General features: G+C 31.2%; 2 protein-coding genes across 7 annotated transcripts in view; one reads left to right on the top strand and one right to left on the bottom strand.

Moving 5' to 3' along the window:
• The first annotated feature begins 2,238 nt into the window (after positions 1-2,238).
• Positions 2,239-8,918, top strand: Rtel1 (Regulator of telomere elongation helicase 1). The gene is made up of 11 exons (XM_018449412.1): positions 2,239-2,371; positions 2,842-3,265; positions 3,366-3,621; positions 3,684-3,941; positions 4,027-4,337; positions 4,461-4,667; positions 4,740-4,902; positions 5,009-5,266; positions 5,351-5,590; positions 8,144-8,614; positions 8,690-8,918. Exons 1-11 carry the CDS (start codon positions 2,239-2,241, stop codon positions 8,870-8,872), a joined length of 2,904 nt encoding a protein of 967 aa, XP_018304914.1. The 3' UTR covers positions 8,873-8,918.
• Positions 8,919-10,184: 1,266 nt separating this feature from the next.
• The window catches only part of LOC108723604 (catalase), a 17,314-nt gene continuing 1,930 nt past the window's right edge, over positions 10,185-25,568 (bottom strand). Inside the window, exons 1-10 of one of the 6 annotated variants that reach the window (XM_018449473.1) lie at positions 14,900-15,556; positions 13,621-13,811; positions 13,421-13,554; positions 13,055-13,171; positions 12,183-12,293; positions 11,745-12,039; positions 11,151-11,669; positions 10,888-11,072; positions 10,529-10,695; positions 10,185-10,470 (exon numbers count right to left, since the gene is read on the bottom strand). In XM_018449473.1, the coding sequence (XP_018304975.1) occupies positions 10,223-10,470; positions 10,529-10,695; positions 10,888-11,072; positions 11,151-11,669; positions 11,745-12,039; positions 12,183-12,293; positions 13,055-13,171; positions 13,421-13,431 (1,653 nt within the window). In that variant the 5' untranslated portion in view covers positions 13,432-13,554; positions 13,621-13,811; positions 14,900-15,556 and the 3' untranslated portion in view covers positions 10,185-10,222. Of the gene's footprint in view, positions 10,471-10,528; positions 10,696-10,887; positions 11,073-11,150; positions 11,670-11,744; positions 12,040-12,182; positions 12,294-13,054; positions 13,172-13,420; positions 13,555-13,620; positions 13,865-14,899; positions 15,971-16,586; positions 16,824-16,908; positions 17,101-17,185; positions 17,366-17,562; positions 17,714-18,313; positions 18,456-19,080; positions 19,256-25,568 lie in introns of those variants that run through there. The other 5 variants (XM_018449471.1, XM_018449476.1, XM_018449474.1 and 2 more) reach the window with 5 other exon arrangements.

The following is a 25,568-nucleotide window of genomic DNA, read 5'->3' as shown; positions in this document are numbered from 1 at the left end:
GAAGTGGGTGTCTACATGTTGTCATCGAGGAAGTTGGTGTCTAGATGTTCGCCGTAGAGGAAATGAGTGTCTAGATGTTCGCCATTGAGGAAATGGGTATTTAGGTGTTCGTCGTCGAGGAAGTTAGTGTCTAGGTGTTCGCCGTCGAGGAAATGAGTGTCTAGGTGTTCGCCGTCGAGGAAATAGGTTTCTAGGTTATCGCCGTCGAGGAAGTGAGTGTCTAGGTGTTCGCTATTGAGGAAATGAGTGTCTAGGTGTTCGCCATCGAGGAAGTGGGTGTCTAGATGTTCGCCGTCGAGGAATTACGTGTCTAGGTGTTGTCTACATGTTCGCTGTCGAGGAAGTAAGTATCTAGGTGTTCGCCGTCGGCAAAATGAGTGTCTAGGTATTCGCCATGGAGGAAGTGGATGTCTAGTTTATACTATGGGTGCGTTCCTTTATTTACTGCAAGTACTGCCAGTACTACCAACGGCGTCCCAAAATGGATTACAGTGTATTGCGAAAGCACTTGTACAGATCTATGACATCATGAATTTTGATGTCATTTCCTGTTGAAACTACTGCAGCCAGCGAGGTAAAGCAGTCGCAGTTCAAGATGGCTACTTACTTAGAGATAACCTTAATCGATAGTGAAACTAATGAATCATATAAAATAATTGTTAGTCCCGAGGATGCAAAAAGAGCTGAAAATGGCAAGGATTATCTTATTGTAGATTTCTGTATCGCTATCACTATCACTTGATTCATCCTCAGCTATAATTTCTACTAGTATAGTTGCAATAAATGCAATTATATTTTCATTGAGTATTTCACTCATTGTTTACGAAAAACAAACAATGTTAATAATATACAGTAGTCAGTGGACGTAATGTACGTTAACTTGATTAGTTGAACGAAGCGTACTGCGATAAGTTCCGATTTGTAAAGTTGCAACACCTCGATAGTTCTCGAAGTTAAAATGGAACGCTATTCGCAGTACACTTTTTGACGTCATAGCATCAGTACTTGCAGTAAATAAAGGAACGCACCCCTGACCTCGCCAGTCGCAGTAATAGAAATAAGAAGTGACGCAAAAATTTATGACGTTATATAAACGTAAAAGTATATTGGAAGTTTACTGCGATATATTTTGGAATGGCATGTGCAATGCTGCCAGTACTGACAGTGAATAATGAAACGCAGCTACAGTGTCTGATGCGGGGTCTACAATAGAAATCGTAGCAGTCGTAAAGCCTTGTGTCCACGATGCTAGAAATTGGTCCGAGATCTCGGAGAGAAAAAGAATTAACCAATCACATTTAAACAATTTAATCACATGATCAATGCGATTGGTCAATTCTTTCTTCATCCGAGATCTCGGACGGATTTCTAGCATCGTGGACACTGGGCTTAAGGAATTAAGTCATAAAAAATTGACCAATCACAGTCGAATATGAGAAGGATCACAAACTGTGATTGGTCAATTTTCTATGATTTAAGACCCTACGACCGCTACGACTTCTATTGTAGACCCCGCATAACTGTGTCCTTGCTGGAAAGCAAGGTATACCTTCAAACAAGGAAAATGACAAAAGTGAGCGAATTTACTAGGTGTTGACCAATGAAATTATCAGTATTCTAGTAAATTTGCTCACTTTTGTAATTTTCACTTCGTTTCAAGATACAGAATCGATCCCCTGATGCAAAAGTTCAGCCAAAAAGAACAGGCCTATTTTCACTTGATAAAATGCTCAATGTATATTTTATTAAATTACACAATAAAATGTATCAGGATTGTGTGGTTTAACTCGTTTCGATATTTTAATTATACATACATCTTTAGGTCTATTTGTGTACATACAACGGTTTTAAAGTGCACTGAGTGCGTATCCAGAGGTGCGTTCCGTATCTTGCATGATGCGCATGATGCATCCATTGTCCTTGTTTAACATTTGGTGAGCAATAAGGGGCTTGTTCTTTTTGGCTGAACTTTTGCACCAGTTCATCTTTCTTCCTTTTCTCTCCAGGAGGAAAAAAGAGGAAGAAAGATGAATTGGTGCAAAAGTTCAGCCAAAAAGAACAGGCCAAAGGATAAACGATGCATTATGCACATCATGCGAGAAACGGAACGCACTCCAGTTCTGCCAATGAAAACGCTGTTAGGTTAAATTTCTATTCTGGCGGGAAACCAGTGGAAGGTGACGCATGGAGTTTCATTGCAGTTGATGCATTGATGCGTTTTTCAATCGAATTCCCAAGATGCCCGATGTCACGATTAACGATATCATCGTTAGCTTCCCCTTTAAACCGTATTCTGTGCAGGAGGAGTATATGAGAAAGGTGATAGAATGCCTACAAAATGGTCAGCATGGTGTCTTGGAGTCGCCGACAGGTATTGTATACACGCGGTTACCTTTTCAGGAAAGCAGATACCTTTGAGAAATAATGACATTTAAAAGAAATTTTTGATAATTTAAGATATTTTTCAAAAGAAGTCATGTAATTTATTTGAAACATGTATTCCCGACTTGTAAAAATCGTTTGACACGAAATAATTAAAAAATAAACTTTTAGATTGTTTCATTTTTTATTATTATTTTTGTGATAATAATTAAAATCTTACAAGAAATTTGTGATGATTTATACTTTAATAAAAAAACAGATATAATTTTGAAATTATTAAATTTTAAACATTTTTTCAATTTAGAAAAATCGTTCGACAAAACAATTGAAAAACTGAACTTTTAGATTAATAGGTTTCACCTTTCTATTTTTTGTTAAATGGATTTAACTAAAGTTATTTTAGTAACTTATGAATAGGTTTGTAATGAAACGTTATAATTGTAAATAAATATTTCACAGGTACTGGAAAGACTTTGAGCCTTTTGTGTTCCTCCTTAAGTTGGCTGTTGACAAAGAAAGCTCAATTACAAGCACAAGTGATAGCAGGTGCAATAGAAAAGAAAGACTTTGGTGGAAATTTCTTTAAACATTTAACCAGTGGGCTTGAGAAAGCAGCAGGAGTACCAGATCATGTTCAAAGTTTTGGCTGGGCTATGCCCAAAATTATTTATGCGTCTCGAACACATTCTCAATTATCTCAGGCTATGTATGAATTGAAGAAAACGTCATACAAACATGTAGCTACTGCTGTATTGGGATCCCGAGATCAGCTATGCATTCATCCAGAAGTTTCTAAAGAAACAAGTTCTTTTAACAAGATACACATGTGTCATGCCAAAGTGAAGTCAAGAACTTGTTTTTATTTCAACAATGTCGAAACCAAGTGAGTGTAATATTCAGACACAATTTTATAATCAACAGAGAAATCAAGTGGCGAATATATAATATAATATCAATTTTGATGTGGTTTTTTTTTTTTTTAGAAAAGATGACCCTGTATTTAAACAGGAGGTACTAGACATAGAAGATTTAGTTAAAGTTGGACAAAAGCACAAATGTTGTCCATATTTTTTGGCAAAGGAATTGAAGCAGAATGCAGATATCGTTTTTATGCCTTATAATTATCTACTAGATCCTAAGACACGAAGGTCGCAAGGTATAGATTTACAAAATACTGTAGTTTTATTGGACGAAGCTCATAATGTTGAAAAAGTTTGTGAAGAAGCAGCATCATTACAGGTATAGAAACATTTTCTTTAGCCCTTTATGTATTCTAATTAAATATTGTATATGCTGTACAGATAAGCAGTACAGATATTGCAATGTGTATCGATGAAGTAACTGCAGTAATGCAAGATATGGCTAAGGATTCAGATCGGCAGAATGACTTTCTGTCAGAGAATAATGTTCAAAAAGATTTTACAGCAGAAGATTTGTGTATCTTAAAAGCAATGTTTTTAGAACTGGAAAAAACAATCGACTCTATTGAATTAAAAAACCGCAGTGAGGGAGACACTTTCCCTGGCGGATATATTTTTGAATTACTTGAGAAAATTGAAGTAAATATTTTTATTTTTAAATGAATTTATTAGAAATTTATATACATTCATACTACTGTTGCCGTAACGTATTTTTTTTTAATAGTTGACACATGGTAAGGAACAAATCGTGGTAGACAAACTAGAAAAACTTATTTTATATCTGACAACTACCAGTACTTCACCATTTGCAAGAAAAGGGAATGCATTGCAAAAATTCAGTGATTTATTGAGAACTGCTTTTAACAGCGGTGCGTCTATTGCACGTCACAAAGAAAAAGTAAAACGTTGCTACAAAGTTCACATACAAATGGAAGAGCAAAAAAAGAATTACAGGAACGATGTCTGGGAGAGTAAAAAGACAACTAAAACGGATGGAAAACTTATTAGTTACTGGTGTTTCAGCCCTGGTTTCGGGTAAAACTGACTTGATAAAAAAAATACATTATATATATTATATACATATAGATATATATCTTAATTATTAAAAATACATTATTCATAAAAATACTTAATTCATATAATAAACATATTTTATAGTATGGAACAGATGGTAGAACAAGGCATACGTTCAGTAGTGCTCACAAGCGGCACATTATCTCCGTTAAAACCATTCATATCGGAACTCGGTATACCAATCGCGGTCCAACTGGAAAATCCGCATATAGTAACGAAGAAACAAGTATGTGTTGGTGTTCTTAGTCAAGGACCAGATAACCATCCACTTAATTCATCTTATAATACAAGGTAAATACTATTAAATATAACGATGAAATAAACAGTGATTGAGTTAATATCTTTATTATTATGTTTTCACAGAAATGATCCGAAGTATATTGCGTCTCTTGGAAGAACAGTATACAACTTTAGTTGTATTGTCCCCCACGGATTGTTAATATTCTTTCCATCGTATCCAATCATGAAAAAATGTAGGGACGAATGGCAGAATATGGGTTTATGGACGCAGATTGCTGAACGTAAGGTAAAAAAATATTTCATGTACTTAATAATAATATATTATATACGTAAAATAATATATTATATAATATTATATATATATATATATCGAATTAATTATTGGATAATAGCCCATTTATGTAGAACCAAACTCTAAAGACGGATTTGTTAATGTGATGAATGAGTACTACCAAAAAATTAAAGATCCGTCTTGCAAGGGGGCTGTTTTTATGGCAGTCTGTCGAGGAAAAGTCAGCGAAGGTCTGGATTTTGCTAATGCAAACGGTAGAGCTGTGTTAATCATTGGTCTTCCATTTCCACCTTTAAAAGATCCGCGAGTTATGTTAAAACAAAGATATTTGGAGGAAATAAGGACGACAAAAAAAGAAGTATAAATTATATTTTAACTTTGTTAAAAATAATAACTCGATAAAATAAGATTTATGACTGAAAAACAAATTTTTAATATTTAGAGTCTAACTGGACAAGAATGGTATCAACTTGAAGCATCCCGAGCTGTTAATCAAGCTATCGGCAGAATAATAAGACACAAAAGCGATTATGGTGCTGTTATATTATGTGATTGTAGATTTGAAAATCCAAACTTCAATAAACAATTATCTGCTTGGCTTAGACCATACGTAAAAAAGTTTACGAATTTTGGAATGATCACGAAAGAGTTACGAGAATTTTTTAGGAACGCGGAGAATACAGTAAGTTTGTTTCATGTATACACATATATACATATATATGTTACGGGTAATTCGGTTAATTGGGGATTATATATAATGGTCAAAATACACACAATTCTCAATTTGTTCGGTCAATATAATTAATAGAAAAAAATTATTCAAATTTCCCGGTCATGTATATTTCCTAATAGTCGCGTTCAGCAGACTTAACTGTTACAAAGCGCTATTGGATGATTTAAAAGAATACACCAATAGCAACGAGCGTTCACGGATTCGCTCCACACAGTTGAGTCTGTTGAATCTACTGAACGCGGACCAATGTTAAATGGTCATTTTGATAAATTGTCTTGTTCAATTTGCCCGGCACTCTTAATTTAAAAAACCTAACCTCTTATAATATTCTAGCTGCAGTCAGCTGTGACTATTGACGAGAAGTTTCTAGTGAGTTGTATTTTATTAAAAAACAAAATAAAGTGTTTCTGCCCGTTCTGACTTTGTACTGAATACTTATGTAAATGTACTGCTATTGTGAATCGGATTTTATTAATACAATTTGAATATCATATCCATGAAGAATGACGTCGACCACAACTGAAGAAATGAAAAGAAAATTTAATAGTAAACTTTGTGAATTAATTTCAAATAAAGCTTGTAATAGTGGCTATCTATCTAATGAAAAGTACGTGCAGTTAAAAAATGAAATTAAAGAGATTAAAAGAAAGGATAGTAGAAAAACCCCAAATGATTATCAAAAATTAAGACACTTTGATTTAATAAAGGTTGAAGACAATGAGAAACTTATATATCCAGAGTATTTGATAATTCAGTTATAAAATACTACATTACTAATGAAGATCTTTTTGATATTATTCATGATGTACATCTTTCTATTAGACATGGAGGGAGAAATAGAATGGCAAAAGAGATCAAGAGAAAATTTAAAAACGTTACTAAAGAAACAATTATGCTTTACTTAAATTTATGTGAAATTTGTCAGAAAAAATTTAAAGTTCCTAAAAAAGATTTGGTTGTAAAGCCAATGATTTTCAGTGAGATGATTAGTCGATGCCAAGTTGATTTAATTGATATGCAAAGTCAAGAAGATCGGGGATTTAAATTTATTTTTGTGTATCAAGATCATCTGATTAAATTTGTACAACTGCGACCATTGAGGACAAAAACTGCAGGGGAAATTGCATATACATTATTGGATATTTTTACAACTTTTGGAGCTCCTTCTGTCTTGCAAAGCGATAACGGAAGAGAATTTTCTAATCTAGTTATTGAAGAAGTTTGTTCCATGTGGCCTGAATTAAAAATTGTCCATGGAAAACCGCATCATAGTCAAAGTCGAGGATCTGTTGAATGTGCCAACCAAGATGTCGAGAACATCCTCAGTACTTGGCTTCAAACACATAAAACAACATATTGGAGTGACGGCTTGCGTTTTGTACAATTTATGAAAAACAAAGCTTACCACAAAAGTATAAAATATAGTCCGTATGAAACTTTGTTCGGACAACCAGTGAAGATAGGACTTAAAAGTTCCAATTTGTCCAGAGAAGCCCTACAGTTTATAAGATCTGAAGAAGATTTGGAAGAAATATTACGTTTAAATATATCTAGAGATAGTAAAGATGAAGAAGATGAAAATAAAGCGCAAGGCGAAGAAAATTACAATAGTAATGAAGAAGATAATGATAACGAACAGAACGAAGATGAAAATAAAAATGGAAGACAAGATAAAGAAGCTAATGATCATTTGGAAGAAGTTAGAAAAATTGAAGAAAAAAGAGCTAAAGTTCTTGATACTCAAAAAAAGGTGAATTTAATTTACAAATTCAAGCTGAAAAAATAAAAGTCTTCCGCCAAATTTTCTAAGCCAAACAGTTGACGAAACAGTCAGATTATACCAGACGTTGATAGGGGTAAAAGTGACTCAAAAAAATCTGTTAGCAATGATATTTAAAAATAATGATTTTTATGAGCTAGGAACAGAACATGGGCTATCAAAATTCTACACTAGAAATGAATTTTCTCTATGTAGAGAATCATACATTAAATCTGAGGAGGTTCCAGCTACAAAAATTTTCTTACAAGAATGCATGAGGAAATCTTTATTTGAAGGACAAGGATTTAAGAGGTGTAATTGTAAAGGAAAATGTTCGTTTAATAAGTTCTTTAGATATTGGCAGAAATAAGTAGAAATTAAATAAATAAAAAATATTTAAATATGTAACATATAATAAGTAACAAGCTAAGATTGTAGAAAACAGACTGCCTTATTCTTTTATAAGAATATTATTTTCAATATATTAACCACATTTCTCACTTGTACATAATTCATAATGACCGGTCATTTTGATTAATTTGGACATTTTTGCTTCCATTGTTCAAATTTTCCAAAACAAGCAGGCATTATCCATATTGGCCGGCCATTATGTATAAATCTCGAATTAATCAGATTGCCCATAACATATGTGTTTGTTTGTGTGTGTGTGTGTGTAAAAAAAAAACTAAATATAATTATTACAATATAATTAACAATATATTTAAACTTATCAATAATTTCAGTTGCCGCAACCTAGTATCACTCATGCACAATATGGGAACATTGATATATCATTACCTGCGGTGGGTGCTACCTTTGAAACAACGATATCTCATTCTCTCAGACAAAAAGCACAAAACAATTCTGCGACAGAAAAATTAATTAAGAATAGTTTTGACATAAATATGTATCTAGATGAAAGTGCAAAGGACAAACAGTCATTGAAGCCACAATCTGCAATTAATTTTAGTGCTTGTAAATTAAAAGACAATCAGAGTACATGCGAATTAGCAAAACATCGATCTGAAGAACCAGTTGCAAAAAGAAGAAAAATTAATATTATATCACCTGAAATTGATTCATATTTTTCTGCTCCTTCGACATCTTCGTTAAAAGTTTCCGAAAGTAATTCTGGGCAAAATTTCACCCAAAACGATAAGGATAAGGACATGAAAGACGATAAAAAGGCACTGGGAAAACAATACTTGAAGGATGTAAGTAAATAATAATTCTATTGTTTATGTAATAAAAAAAATTATGCATTTTAAACAGAAATGATATGCTCGTAGGTGAAACGAGCATTATCTGCGAGTGATTATAAAATATTTGCAAGTATGATACAAAGCTATACGCAAAGTGGCGATTTTGACGAGTTATTGAAAACATTATTAAATTTATTTCCACCGACTGGGCTGCTATGGCATTTGTTTATAGGTAAGTTTATTCATGTCAATAAATTGGAGATGAGATGATAAGAAATACAACCTAAAGAATGAAAACTTTTAAAAAAATTTTTCTATTTTTAGGATTTCAAAGTTTTTTAAAGAAACAACATATTGCAACCTTTGAGAATTATATAAAAAATTTAAAGTTGTCTTAATGCCTACACTAACAACTTAGAAGGATAATAAATATTAAGTGTATATATTTAAAGTTTTACTTTAAATTTATATATTAATTTTTTAGTACTTAAATAGTAATAAATTTTTAAATACTTTTTTTAATACTTTAATATATAGTAATAAATATTTTTTCATGTTTATAAAATTGATTAGACTACTCATGCTAAATATAAAATGATGCAGGCATTATTTTAGTGAAATCAAGAAAAAATGTGAAAAATATAGAATTAAATCTTTTTTTACTTTTGTAATAATAGTGTAAAATTGACCTTAGCAATTAAAAACATCAGTATTTTAATCATGAATATACTTATATGCATATTTCACATACGTTTATACTATACACGATAACTTATTTTGTAATCAAATACACTAATTTATTATTTAAAAAATCATTGTTAAAAAACAAAGAAAAGAAAGACATCATATACTATTAATTTAATTAGTTAATATATAATACATTAATATGTCTTGTAAATAAATTATAAAGAAAAGAAAACGTAACTCTGTTACTGTTCAGCGTTAAATAATCATGATCGTCGCAATGACAGTAAAAAATACAGATATCTTTTCTATCTTGTTAATCATGTAATATGCAGTTTGTGAATATTGTTCATTATAGAACAAACATAAATATGAAAAATTATATACATATACTCGCATCTCGATATAGCGTGTCTCAATATAGCACTCGGAAAAAAATTCTATTGCTAAAAGAGATGCATAGTGAACGCAAAAGTAAATGCAATTTGATCTATCGAGAAATTTAATTGTTTATGCTCAATTTCTTCACCTCTAGATAACTTTATCCAAGAGATATCTCGCAGATTACTGCTCAATTTCTTCACCTTCAGATAACTTTATCCAAGAAATATCTCCATTACAATGGAGATATCTCTTGGATAAAGTTATGCTCAATTTCTTCACTTCCAGATAAGTTGCGGATAACCTTACCTAGGAGATATCTCCATTGCAATGGAGATATCTCCTAGGTAAGGTTATCCGCAACTTATCTGGAAGTGAAGAAATTGGGCATATAATGAAGATATCTCCTGGTTAAAGTTATCCGTAACTTATCTGGAAGTGAAGAAATTGGGCATTAATGCTACAAAATGATCTTTATATAATATGCGTTTCGGAAACGAGCATAACGAGATCCGAGTGTATTAACATTATTTATATTAACATTATTCATCCTTTTTACAATTCCATAGTATGTGTTCCATGTATCTCTTTATTATTATCAATGTCGCTTTTCGCAAGCATGTTTGCAACAATATCTTGATAATACTCCCAAAATACGCTGCGATTATGCGAAACAAGTATTACAAATCGGGCAGCAATGGCCGTTAATTCCTCTTGCAATGAAGAGAGGCCTGGTGGTACTTGTTGGGGCGCAGTGGATTGCGACTGAATAATTTTCTGTAGGAACTGTCTAATTCGTAGACCTAAAATGATATATTTATAGTTGATAATGTTAACCATCAATTTTATTTTTATACTTACTGACGAGATATCTGATCTTATGTTTTGTATCTATAAGATCGGCTATTTGACCTTCTAATAGCGTTTCGAATTCTGGTGACAACTCAGCAGCATTGATTTCTTGTAATGTTGTTTTTACATCTGTTTTTACTTGTAGTATAATATTTGGTATTGCAGCTTCTAGATCTCTATAGCAGAAATAACTGTTTTAATAAATTTTGAATATAATATAAATTAATCATGAACCAAAGATTCGCTTTGCCCGAAAACAGGATTCTTTCTATTATTAGATTTATTTTTATCAGTCTAAATTTGACTTATAATTGTTTAAAAAATAATATATTTTATTGCAATTTATTTTCAGTTACAATTTAACATACTTGTTTGAATGTATAGAATCCAACAGTGCATTCAAGTGTTCCTTGATATTTTTTTTAAAGCTCGAAACCCCATGAATTGAAGCACCAATTGTATTATTAACCAATAATATCACAGAACCGACAATGCTCAATCTACTAGTTATGTCACGCAATTCCAGAAGTCTTCCTTGATCCAACATCAATGTCTAAATGAAAATCATCCTGTTTATAATAAATTTATCGAATGTATAATATAAAATCCTATATTTCAATATTTTTCATACCTCGGCGTCCGGGTTGAAATCCCATTCCAGGAGGTCGAGATACGCCTCCGTCAATAAAGAATGAGTAATTTGTCTTACATTATTAGTACCAGTTGATGAACCCGTAACTTTTTCTGCATCGAAATGTCTTAGTAACCATTTTTCTGTATATTGCAAGCCGTTTGAATTAATCTTTAAAAAATCGGCAAACTTAGCTTTTTCGTACTCGATACTCGAAGCAATGATACTTGGTCTCATCATTGTAATAGTAAAATTTGCCAAATCCAATCTCATTAACTGCAACACTTCCATGACACCCTTGAACGTCTCAACAATGTCCACCAGCTGTGATAGCTCTCTGATTTTCTCATCTCTCACTGGCGCACATATTTTACTCATAATAGAGATTATGTATTGCCCGTAATGGTGAAAATCTAATACACCTTTCTCCGCTTGCTGCTTGATCAAATCCAAATCAAGTACTTCTCTAATATTTTCCTTAATCCTCGCATTGTGCGGTGGTACAAGTTCATCCAGTGACTAAAATAAGTAGAGAATGTACTGTATATCGTTTAATGCTTCTTTCTGTCATCATAGAATAAAGAGAATTATTACTTCTTTAATTTCTTTCATTAAAACCAGCGCGTGCGAATAATTTGGCGGATCTTCGGCCAACTGCTCCGCTAATAGATTCCAAAAAGCTTTGTGCATTATTTCTTTTACTCGCCTATGAAAACTACCGTCTTCTGGTTCCAATTTTTGCAGCTGAAAGTTTACGTCTACCGCGATTTCGTGCGCTAAGGCCATATTTTTCATACCATTGGCAGCTTTAACAATTTCATCAAAAGACACGAATTTTGGTGGTGACGCTCCGGTTAATCCACCCATCATAAAATTTGGCGTTGGTTGTCTGCGTTGACACAAGAGATGTATATACAAAAGATAAACTATAATATATCATAATCTTTATATGAAATCTTCATATTAACTAATAATGATTCATAATGACAAAGTGTTTTTGTTACATATTTGTTGTGGATTCTGATTACATACCTATGGACTTCATTTTGCACATTTGTATGTACATTAGTATCACAGTTCGTTGATGTACCAGCATCATTTGTATTATGCTTCTGTTCATCTTCATTCTCCATTTTTGTATTTCTGTAAGATCAAGCGATAATAACAAGCGATAAGTTTTATATAAACATTATTTATAGGTGAAAACAAGAGTCAAAAGACAAAAATGTGATTTTATATTATTGAAAAAAATTATCTCACTATATAATATAATATAATACAGCATGTTTAACTGTTACAGTTAAATGCCTAAATTGACTGTTGTTATGTTTAGTTAAATGCCTATGATAACGATATTACTTGTATAAAAATTATTTTGTAATTAGTAACAACAAAATCAATAGTAACAGCGACATTTTGTAAGTATACTTTTTATAAGACGAAAAACAAATACAAAGACTAATAAGAGAAATTAATTCAAGTTTGACATACATAATTAACAATGATATTAACAAAGATATTACACATTTTCCAGCAAGAGATATAGATCCAGATGAATTATTTCAACTTTGTGTAATATTGGAATCACAAAGCTAAGATGATTCACTGTATGTCTTAATTGTATATCTGTTTTTTTAGTTGAACTAGTACTTATATGCTTGTTGTACTTAAAATGAAATAGATATATATTTGAAGTTTGAGGGGCAAAAGTCAGAAAGTTTTGGTATAATCCACTGCAATAATAAGAAACAAGCCTTGTATTCTGTTGCTGGAAAATGCCTACAGTTTATAGTCTGTTATGTTTAGCTGAATGCCACAGAGGGCAATATTAGATTACACAATTGTTTCAACAGCACAAACTCCTATAAACACTTTGATTCATTATCGGATAAAAATAAACTGACCGATATAACATAGCAGGGATAAAATTTAACAGTATCGTGGGTCTCAACTTGCGACTGAATAAAAGACAGCAAAGAGTCATACCCCATATTACTCCAGCACCAACCAAAACTTTATTCCTGGCAAAATATCACCAAATCATATATGTTCTTCCTAATTACTTCTCATAGATCGAAACATCAATTATAACAATATAAGAAGGAATCAGCCATTAATATTTTTAATAATTGAAATATCATATTGGAGCAAAATCTTTTTATAAAAAAGCTTGAAATTTGTAAGATTCTGTTTATCTTTTGTTGGAAGGACAAAGGGGAGTAATAACAGGTATCACGTTACGAGGTAAACAAAGCTCGTAGGCGACATACCTATCTGGCATAATGCTGAGTGTCGATATAAATATATAAATAATTTAAAAGACTGGCCGTAGCATGATCCGCACACAGGTCTGGCCAATCTGACTTTAAGCGCGTTTCAAGACGAGAAGTAGGTCAGCCTGTAACTATAAAAAGAATGTCCGTGATGCGAGGAAATTCATGAACTGCATTTTCTCGCGGTTTGTCCTTACAGGAGGAATTTCGCGTAGGTTAATCGCGCGCGATGCGGTCGCCAGACACCGCAGGAGAAGTCCCGTCCCTTTTTCCGTACAACCCTCAGGCCCGCCGATACATTGGATTTGTCTGCGAACGCGCGTGTCCGCTGACCAGCATCCCGCGATGATCCGCGAACGAATTTGGAAACAGCTGTGAGACCGCGCACCTACAACATCTCGGACTTGTCAGATTTTACCGGAAGTGTCGCACCGCTCGCGCAGAGCGCGTTTAAATGTGCACTTTGAAACTGTTCTTTCGAGCCGTACTTTTTTCCATAGTGGAAAAAATATATTGAAAAAAGTTGATTAATGCAAGAGTTGCAAAAATACGTGAATATGTTCGTTTTAAATGCGTCTCATTGCATCGTTTTCAATCTTAAAATAAAATATGTGTGTGGGAGAAAAAGGAAAACAAAGTCGAAGTGTACAAAGTGCAATGAAAACAAAGAGAAAATCGTATCAAAACGATTTAGTTGCACTTTTTGCATTTTTTACGATTTGAAAAAAATATTCTGGATTTTTAGGATAAAGAGAGAAAAGGTAAATGTGAAAAAAATATAACTATAATTTATAAATAAATTTAAAGTCACATAACAGATTTTCTCTCTAACACATGTTTTTACCATTAGATTCGTCTTTTTTAGAACTTCAACCAAATTCCAAACTAATTAGCTATCTGAATGGCAGTCTGTTGCATGCTCATATACTTAGTTCACCCGTTTCTCCATTGTTTTATTTTTAATAGATTCGGTTAATCTAACCCTGATTAAGTTACTAATCTTAGTCTCCTCTAAGTTATTTTATATATAATACAGCTATCGAAAATTACACATTTGACTAAATATTATAATAAAATACTTTATCAAATTGTAATGAAATAGATATATTATTCCGTTAAAAAAATAAAACATGTCATTGAAAGATTAAAAAATTTATTATGTATAGATTTTTTAAGCAAAATAACTTTTATCCGAAAATCTTTTTTATAACTCTATTAAATGACTGAGTACGTACATATTTAAACCACAAGCTACACTGTATATTCTCTATATGTTTTATAAAATATATTTTAAAATATAATAATATATGTGTAATATATCATACATATAATTAAAAATATACATGCGTATTCTGTTATATATAATTATACTCTTGAGTATATACGCTTTATGCAATATAAAAAAATGTCAACATTAAATCAAAGACTTATTTCATTTTCTATTTCAAAAAGATGCAATTCTATGTAACGACATACCTTTTGTGAACTTCGCGAAACGCTCAGCTCGACTCCGGAACGACGGATAAAAGCGGATACATTTTGTATGCAGTTTAAATGGAGTTGAAATGGCTTTGTCCTACAAGTTACCCTAATTGGCGGCGTGACTCACTGCCGTCTACCTTGAATTCGTCAAAGCGAAATCAGGTATCTTTTTATACAAAGGTAAACATTGTGGGAACAGTATAGAAACATTGGAGTATAATATATTTTCGTTTGTAGTAATTTCCAATTTTATTTACAAAAATCCCAACACACGTTCCTTCTTTAAAATCTAATGGTATTCATGTATAATATTCAAAAATCACTGTAGCAAAACGCAGTATCTTAACAAATAGTAGAACAATGTTTGATTGTTGTCTTTTTCAAGTACAATATAATGATTTATGCATATAAAAAGGCACCATTAATAGTTTTACACCTATACCCCTTGTATTAGTATTATAAAACGATAATTCTACAATGAAATATCATCGAGTAAAAGCAATACATTGCAGAAACAAATATTTTTGGCAATAATTTAACAAATATGTTAGATCAATAAAAAGTATTATGTGTATCATAATTATGTATTTCAGTACGTATTTGTTACGTATTCGATAACCGGGTACGTTGTGGTACAAAAAGGAAGAGATGATTATAACCTCTTTACAAATTGGCTGATTTTCCCAAGGCGTTAATATTTATTCCACACTTGCGCAAGCCATCTGTTAATCTCTGAGAGAGATTGGCATCCACTTGAGCAAAGTTTCGCACAGCTCGTTCGACGATGAATGTCGAAGCGTTACGTAAACTTGCGACCATATTCTGTACTAGTCTCTCTTTGGCTGGTTCATCGAGAACCTTCTTCCAGAAAACAGTAGCCTGATCAAAGTCATCCTCATCCACGGGATCGTAACGATCCACGTCTCCGCTTACATAGAACGACGGCGAACGAGCGGCTGGACATTCCTTCGGTCCAGAGAAACTATTAGGATAATAATTTGGTGCGTTCCCGTGATTGTATATCGGCATGTTACCATCCCGTTGATAATGCATCGTGGAAATCGCCTACAAAATCAATATATTGTATTAGTCAAGATAATAATAAATATTGTACTTAATATTATAAAATCGTGAATAATATAATATTGATATAAATATATCTTAAAAAATAGTTTGCGTACAATATGTGAACAACATAATATAATATTATTAGTATATTACACGCACGCCCATGCAATTATGTATATATATATATATATGTAAAATTCAATTTAATATAATTAAATACTAATATATAATTTTAAAAAATAAGTTTCAAAATCGAATAGTATAACTTATGTTAATAGTTTAAATCATGCCGTTATTAGCTGCTTAAATAATACTGATTTTTACTGTAAAATGATTCTTAAATATATAATTAAAGATTTATTTATGTAGATATGATGATACTTTAATCTCTTTGTATTAACGTCAATGTACTTTCATGTGAAATTTATGAAATATAAATTAAAAGTTATAATTTTTTAATACAAAAAATGAGCAAAAGTTATTTAAAACTATATTATTTATTTTTCTTTTGAAGAAATAAAGACTTTATCGCATCTGACTAGAATATAAGATAGAAAACCACAAACTATAGTCGTAATTATATAATTTATTTAAAGATGTTACAAAATATTACCTTGTAAGGACAGTTCACTGGCAGCTGGAGATGATTTGGACCCAAGCGATGCCTATGAGTGTCGCCATAGGCAAAGAGTCGGCCTTGCAGCATCTTATCAGGGCTCGGCTCGATACCGGGTACCATGTGCGCTGGATCGAAGGCCATTTGTTCCACATCGGCGAAATAATTTTCGGGATTGCGATCCAGCACCAATTTGCCTACCTGTATCAATGGATATTCCTTGTGCGGCCATATCTATAAAAAAAATTCGTACAGTTTCCAAAAGAATGTCTGCTACGTTAAAATATCAAGTAAATTAAACATATTATATAATAATTACTTTTGTCAAGTCAAACGGATTCCACTTTAAGGTCTTTGCTTGTTCAGCGGTCATCACTTGGATATAAAATGTCCAAGTCGGATACTGGCCCTTAGCGATTGCATTGTAAAGATCTCTGATTGAGTAATCAGGATCGGAAGCGCTGAGCTCGGCAGCTTTTTGTGCAAAGATATTCTTGATTCCTTGATTAGTCTGAATCATTATTAAATATTTATAATTGGATAATTATATCATGAACAGATTAAATATTATTTTTTCAGTTTTTAAGTAGACAGACCTTATAGTGGAATTTGCAATAAACCATTTCATTCTTGCTGTTCACCAGCTTGAACGTATGTGAACCATAGCCATTCATATGACGATGTCCGTCGGGAATACCACGATCGCCAAAGAGGAACATAACTTGATGTGTCGTCTCAGGTCTAAGAGAGATGAAGTCCCAGAACATGTCAGCATCCTGGAAAAAAGATTTTATTAATAATATAAGTTCTGCAATACAATATGTAATTTAATTAAAAAGATAATTAATATTTATTTTAGAAAGATAATAATTATTTTTTATAATGTAAGAAATATTTCACAAATACATTTAACTATTAGAAACTATTACATTGTTAGACTTTGTTTGGTAAATGATTGCAAATTCAATCAAACCTTTAAGTGAGTCGCTGGATTTCTCTTCTGTGTATGTATGAAACTCGGGAAAAAGAGGGGATCTTTAATAAAGAAAATCGGCGTATTGTTCCCCACGAGATCCCAAATACCTTCCTCAGTGTAGAATTTTACGGCGAATCCACGTGGATCTCTACATACAACAGAATATAATGAGCAGACCGATAGTAATTAGGTAAACAAGCAAGAATTTTTGTATTTCATTTTTATTGCGTGTATTTTACCATTCGAATTAGTTACATTAGCTAAGCAAAACACAATTCAGAAAAGCGGCATGCAATCTTTGGAAATCATGTTCCCGATTGCAACACATTAAACAATGGAAAGTTACTTTACTACAAAAAGGATTTGAATGCGATTTGCGTTGTAGATACGCACATAACTAACTGGGGCAATATAAAGACGATTCGTGCATGTACATTCTATACAAGAAAAGTATTAAATTGCAAACATTTACAATGAATATTAAATATATTTGTATTTATTTCATTAAAACAACTATTAATAATATAATATAATCATTATTATATGATTAATGACGTTGTTTATGTTATTATATAATGTAAAATGTAATTTTATATATGTGTTTTCCAGTTTATGTACAAAAATCTAATTGATTCTATGAATATGCAAAAAAACAAGAGGCGCAATTACCTTCAAATATTTATTAAACCATCTGCATGAAAGTTAAATAATATTCTATTACAGTATTGACATTTTCTCTATTTATTACCTGACAGTGTCGGCAGAACCGCTTTCACCACCAACAGTAGAGCATCTTATAGCAATGGGAGTCCTCTTTCCGATGCTAGAAAACACTTTTGCTTTAGAATATTTGGTGATATCATGGGTAACTTCAAAATAGCCAAATGCACCTAAAAATAGAAAAAAAATTATGAAATTAATAACCAATTATGATGAAAATAGTAGATATCTATATCTACATACATAATTACGTGCCATAAATTCTGTTATTTAAAAAATGGATTTATTTTTCATAGCTAAAATAAAATGCAATATAGAATATATATTCATTTTATTCAATCAGTTAATTACAATATAAAAATTATAGTTATTAAAAAAATGTTCACCGCATAAATTTGTTTAAACTATCGAGCTTCAAACTATCATAACACTTGCCTCATATATAATTTATAAATCTTACTAAAATATTGGTTAATATATCAATACTCGAGTGCTATAAAAATTTGAAGCTCAATCATTTAAAGAAATTTGTAAAGTCAAAATATAGACATTGATAACAGTTATTTTTATGTTGTAATTATATTGTAATATAAATATTTTTATATTGTAATTAGTCAATTACAATGAAACAAGTATACATTCCATGCTGCTTTTGATTTTAATTATAAAATAAATTCATTCTCTATATCTCTACATCTCTAAGTATATTTTCATAAGTAACAGAATTTATCGCATGACTAAAAATAAATATTGAATACAGTGATAAGATATATGCCACATTAAGTATTGACATACCGGCACCCTTCGCATGCACAACTCGCTCGGGAATTCTTTCTCTAGCGAAGTGTGACATTTCGTCCAAGTAAACGAAGTCTTGCAGCAACATGGGTCCACGAGGACCAACCGTAAGGCTGGCCTTCTTCTCAGCGATAGGCGCTCCATTGGCAGTTAATAATACGGGTGCTTCTCCCTGTAAAAAATAAATTCAGAAGAATTTATAAACGATCGATTAATAACATGAAATAAATTTATTCATATAGTGCAGTTATCATAAATATACTAGCTTTCCTTAACTGTCAGCAAAAACCATGAATTTCACTAAAGTTTTGATATCATGAGGATTACATGATTCTATTAAAAATTATTCAAATAAAAAAAATTAACTCAAATGAGAAATCTTTTAATCGTGTTTTTTTGCACGTAAGATTTTTTATATTTTATTAATATCGCTGTTTTTTTTACGTTGGCAGATCTGAGAGTGGCAATAAAGTTCGGTGAATGTTATGAGAAAATAAACATCACTAATTAATATACAAATACACTTTACGTTCTTCAAAGTAATCTTCTCTAGAAACAATACATTTCTGATAACGTTCGTACAACTTGCAGAAACTATGAAGTCATTTATAAATATCGCCTTAAGTGCAAAAGTACCTTTTAATCTTTTTAGTTCATGCGTTATACAAAATTATATAAAAGGTTATATAAAAGGTTTGTGCTCTTAAGTCTTGTTGTCACACGGTTTTCAATGTTCGAAATGTTTTGTGAATTGAGTTCTTTTCATCGCTTCCTTTAGTTCAGGGAACAAAAAGAAGTCTATGTGAGTAAGATCAGGAGAATAGGGAGAGTGATTCAAAACCGTCATGCAACGCTGACTCAAGAATTGTCGTTTTGAATCAAAATTGTGTGACAATTATGACTTAAGGCGATATCCAAATATGACTTTTCACATAGTTATTTCCGCAAGCTATACAAACGTTGTCAGAAGTGTGTCTCTAGAAGGAAATATCTTAAAGAACAATAAAAGTCATTTGTATATTAAATAAGTGGTATTTATTTTCTCATAACATTTACCGAACTTTATTGCCACACCATGTATATTGACTTTTAATTATTATACATAGTCCATTAGTAGTATATAATTAAACAACTTAATTCTTTTAAAATAGTTGACTCATATTTTAGAAAGATAATAAATAAGGATAAACAGACTGATATACAAGTTGGCAAGCGCAAATATCCGTATAATGATGCATTACATAACAATATTACAAATAACGAATTTTTTTTCATTCAAAGTATAAATAAAAGATAGCAAACATGCATATAAGTCAATCGACTTATACGCATGTTTACTATATTTTATTTATACTTGTATTTACAATTGTCGATTCGTCTATTAGCTGTGTATCTTTTTAACAATAGCTGTATAAAAGCTCCATTACACAGTCGGAAGTCTTCCTGTGCGTCTGATTAGGCTTTTTCTTTTTTTTCCCAAATGCAAGGGAAAAACCGCGACGGACTGCACAGCCTTCGCCACTTATACTCATTTTACTAATGACTAATCTAAGAGCGAGCGCAAAAGTTTTTTATACGTATGAAAAACATCCTGATAAAATCCTACTACGGTAAAAATAACCTTGTCTGTCGTAGGTGTGCAGGATCTGTGCAAATAGCACTTTCGAAATCTTATCTACCATCTAAGAGCCGGCGACCCGTTACAGCAATTATCATCCGTGACTAAAGTACCAGCAGTGATATAATCACTACACTTTGTTGTTTGCAACGATATCGTTTCTTTTTTTTTTTAGTTGCAAAACGCTAGTCTCGTTGAGCAAACAATTGCTGCAAACTGTTTATCGAAAGTCAGTAGATAACTGTGCGTTAAAACATGCTAGAACATATTAAGTGCAAGGAGCATCGTTAAATTTCGCATCGTAAACAAACGTTGTTACATAATATTTCATCACACATACATCTTTCTGATATAAATCTCTCTATATGATAAATATTTTTTACAGCTGTCAAAATCACTGTTACAAAGAATATTATTCCTTTCATATCATTTTATTACGTTACATTAAAAAAATTTCTCTTTTTACACGTATTGGAATATTTTTCATAAATGCTGAAATTTTTTTGTAATTCTTTACATATATATACACATTTACTGTCCAATAAGATTCTTATTGATTAATTATTATCTTATTGATTAATTCTATTTATAATAACTAATGTTGTACATATTAACATTACTACTAATATTAATACTAATAAGAATGATAATCATGTTTTCTTTATACTCTCCATTGAACTTCTTTTACTACTCTCCACTTGCTTGTTAGACAAATATAAAAGATATAGATATGAAATCTTTTAAATCTATTATCGTATCAACAACGCACATATTTTTCATTGCGCAGTACTCAATAATTAATTACCAGCATGTATTAGATTTAATAAAGTACGTAAGTTTGATACTTAACAAGAATAAATATATTTTTACACAATAATATGAAGAAGTTTTTCATTGAAAAGATATGACTAAATGGAAAGGATAAATAGAATTTTATTTGATAAAATGAATAAATAATTACAATTCTAACAGTCTAGAAATCCATATTTTTATTTTTTAGTTTAAGATGACTTTCAAAAAGCCGCGCTATCAAAAACGCCACATGAAGTTATAACTAGCTTTTATTTTTATACTATATAGTAATGACTAGCTTTTATATTTTATATTATAGTTGATCGGTGAAACGTTGTTAATATACAGAAGTATATTTATCATCATTTTTTTTCTAAAACACGATCTCGATCTAATCACGTTGTGGCTTAAGATCGACGATCAATACACGCCCGCCGGACATGGATTTACATCTGAGTTCTTTTTAACGTAACTCAATGTACACAATTTTTAATCTTTGTCGTCAACTTGATGCACTCGGCGTATTCGTTGCTAACGATTTTAAAATGCAAATTATACGCAGATAAGCTCATTTTTTTTAATGTCTCACGCTATACGACGAGGTATGCTGATACTGTGTGTTGCGAGATAAATCGATTTAAAAATTTGATCTGCCATTTTATTTATTTAATCTTATAGATACGATTATAAAAAAGCCTCTCCTTTGGATAATATTTAATTTATCCGTATCTGCGCTTTATCACGCCACAGTGACACAGCTTTATAGTTATTTTCTCAACCGTATCTATTAATATATATTTTACTTTGCAAAACAAATCCTCCTAAATAAAAAACCAAAACTAATGCGACATGCACTTTTTAATCATAACTTACGCAATAATAACAACCGTACTTTTTATAATTTTAATGTCCAAAGATACACGGTAAAGGTCGCGAATCACGGAAAAAATGTTAGCGCAGAGAAATCTCGAATGCGCTGTACGGGAATAAATTGCAATTGCGTGCAATGTGAATGCATCGTGAATTTTAAACGTTTTATAATTTACTTTTTCCTTGGTTTCTTGAACAATTCTTTAACTATCAAGTGAATACTCCTCGGCTATTCCTGGAGCTTTGCAAAAGAAATGTAAATTACAAAACATATTTTGTAATTTCCAGATGCAAATTGAATTAATTTCAAGAATTCTTGCAAAAACGCCTATCGAGACAAGTTTTGCGTGAGAAACGCGTTTCGTAAAAAACTATAAAATTTATATTATTGAAAATTGTACTATTTAAATTAAAATTGGATATATTATTTAAATCATAATATCAAAAAATTCTATAATAAAAAACGATTTTTGGAGTGTTTGCGTCACAAATTGAATTTTGTCATACTTTTTATGTAAAATAGGTAGTATTTTAATATCATGTGTGTTATATATTTCATAATATACAAATATAGCTGTACTCGATAGCTAAAAAAACATCCAAATTTCTTCATATAAATAAACTGTATCCATCGATTTCTGTATTAATAATTTTCTTATCATAGCACTTTACCCTCAAAGTGATATGACATAGAGAAGTTGATATTAGCGTTTTACTTGACGTTTTTAGGACAGTGATAATGTTTAAAGCGGGGAGCATGCGTTATGCAAGAGTCTGTGCTCCCCGCTTAAAGCAAAATTAAACGTGTCAAAACAAAACAAATTTTCTAAAATAATACAAAAAATTGATCGCAGAGAAAACTACGTTCATGATATCAATTAGTAGAGTCCGACCGAAACCACATTTTGACTTCCAGCCGAAACCGAAAACGAATATTCGGTTGTCATTAAATTTCGGCCGAAAACGAAACCAGAACTAAAACTTAGATAAGTCTTACTGAGAGAGAGAGAGAGAGAGAGAGAGAGAGAGAGAGAGAGAGAGAGAGAGAAGCTAACGGAGTCATATTTTTTTTCGGTCGAAATCATATTTTTGGATTAATTTTACAGGGACTGTAATTTTCAGAAATCATGACAAATTTAATTATATGCTCTTTAAAAAACAAGATTTTATTAAAATATCTAACTATAATAATATAATAATATTGCATCCTTAACTTTTAAAGAAATCAAATCACAGTTATTATTAGGATCACATCAAAGTTTGTACTCAAATTGTCTTAAGCTTAATCAATGAGTTAATAATTAAAATCGAACAGTTGTTTTTTAAACGCTCACCGGCGCGTTGCAACTTGTACAGTTTCGATTTACCCACAAAAATTTTCTCTTAATTTCGGCCGAAACCGAAATCAAACCGAAACCCTGATTTTTGACCGAAACTGACCGAAACCAAAATTTCAGTCGGACTCTATTAATTAGGGATGCACCGAATATCTGGCAATCCTTCTCGGATGTATCCTTAATATCAATATCATTCCTTGATGAGAATTACCTACATAAAATTTAACTTTGCTGCGAATGAAAGACTGCGAGTTTGTGCTGCAAGTATAATCTAGCCTTCAAAGTATTAACATAGCAAATATATTCCTGCACAATGTGCGCAAATCGTGTAATATCATTAATTATACGATCGTGCAATTTATACTAACTTGGCCAAAAATTCGAAGTATACAACTTTATATAATTTTAACAATATGTCAAGCCATTATATCCGCAATATAATTATGAAACATTGATTACTTTTATTTACGTTTATTCATTTAGTTGATTATTGCCTTGTATTCGTTATTGTTTCTTTATTGTTAGAAAATAGTATTTTCGGTAATACATTGAATTTATGTATCTTAATGTTGTTTATAATATTATTTAAAAAATCGTATAGTGTGTTATTTAAAAAAAGTTAAAATGTTTTTTAATTCTTTTTTATGAAAGATTTTCTATTTTTTTAAATCATTACGCAAGTTATAGCTTGCGTAAAACAAATAAATGTTTTTTTTACAACCTTTTTTAACAGTTGCAATTTTTTAACTCTTTGAATTGGTGCAAACAGTGCAATAAGTTGAAGTAACAAATATATATTTATTTCATTTCAACTTATTACACCGAGTGTTCAAAGAGTTCATCGATGAAAAAGAGATGGTGTGTTGTAAATCTTTACGATAAGCACCTTGTATCTCATAAAAATATTATAATAATGATATATTATATTATGTTATATTATGAACGTTCAGATCTTAATATAATTATTAGAAAGTTATTAAAATAAGTAGTAAATGATATTTATAGAAGTTATTAAGCGCGTGCACATCGGCAGTCGCGCATCTTGATAGAACTTTGAACGCTTAGTTCGGTATATCATTATTACCATGCACATTTACTTTTTAGTACCAGTTGACCAATGGATAATCATTGTTCACTATATATATATATGGAATTATCAACATAATAAAACTGTGAAAAACATATACTTGAATACTTTGCACTTGGCATATAAAAGCAAAACCTAGCGATATTACAGCGATTTTTAGTATGATTAATTAAAAAATAACAGTTTTAAATGATTTTAGGATACAATTTGTTCTCCTAAAGTTTAGGACTTAAACTGTTTGACCAAATCAATATATATATATATATATAATTCCTCGCTAAAATAAAAAAAAATTTTAAAGAAGATTGATAGAGGGTGATCTTTTAAACATTTCAAGGTTTTCCTTGTAAGTGAATGTACTTCTTCGCTTAAAATTTCTTTAGATTCATATTTATTACGGAATCTACATTCTTCTATATAATTTTTGCCTCCATATAAGGTAGAAACACTTAATGAGAAACATCTTTCCTTCCATAGTTATTATGTTCATGCTGACATTCATAAACTAGCTTGTACTGTGTCAAATAAAATTTATGAGTCTCAAAGGTCTCAAATACACGACCTTAACAAAAAAAAAAAACGATCATCAAAACGAAGAAAGGAACACAACATAATGGTTTATTTTTAACACAATTGTAAGGATCATCTTGTATTTAGTGTAAATATTGGGATATAACCGATAATGTAAATGTCGTAAATTTCCACCTATCCTTTATCAGCATAACCCTTTTATAAGCGCAAAATGTTCCTAGAATGTTACATGAATATTATTAAAAAAAAA

The sequence above is a fragment of the Mycetomoellerius zeteki genome, unplaced genomic scaffold (genome assembly GCF_001594055.1).
Source record: "Mycetomoellerius zeteki isolate Tzet28-1 unplaced genomic scaffold, Tzet1.0 scaffold245, whole genome shotgun sequence".
NCBI lineage: Eukaryota > Metazoa > Arthropoda > Insecta > Hymenoptera > Formicidae > Mycetomoellerius > Mycetomoellerius zeteki.
This window is presented reverse-complemented; position numbering and strand designations above follow the sequence as displayed.

Bases quoted from the DNA above. Each gene is read 5' to 3' on its own strand.
- Rtel1 (XM_018449412.1), top strand. From the start codon at position 2,239: ATGCCCGATGTCACGATTAACGATATCATCGTTAGCTTCCCCTTTAAA. The intron at 2,372-2,841 runs GTATTGTATACA...AATATTTCACAG, and splicing joins TGTCTTGGAGTCGCCGACAG to GTACTGGAAAGACTTTGAGC. The intron at 4,903-5,008 runs GTAAAAAAATAT...ATTGGATAATAG, and splicing joins CGCAGATTGCTGAACGTAAG to CCCATTTATGTAGAACCAAA.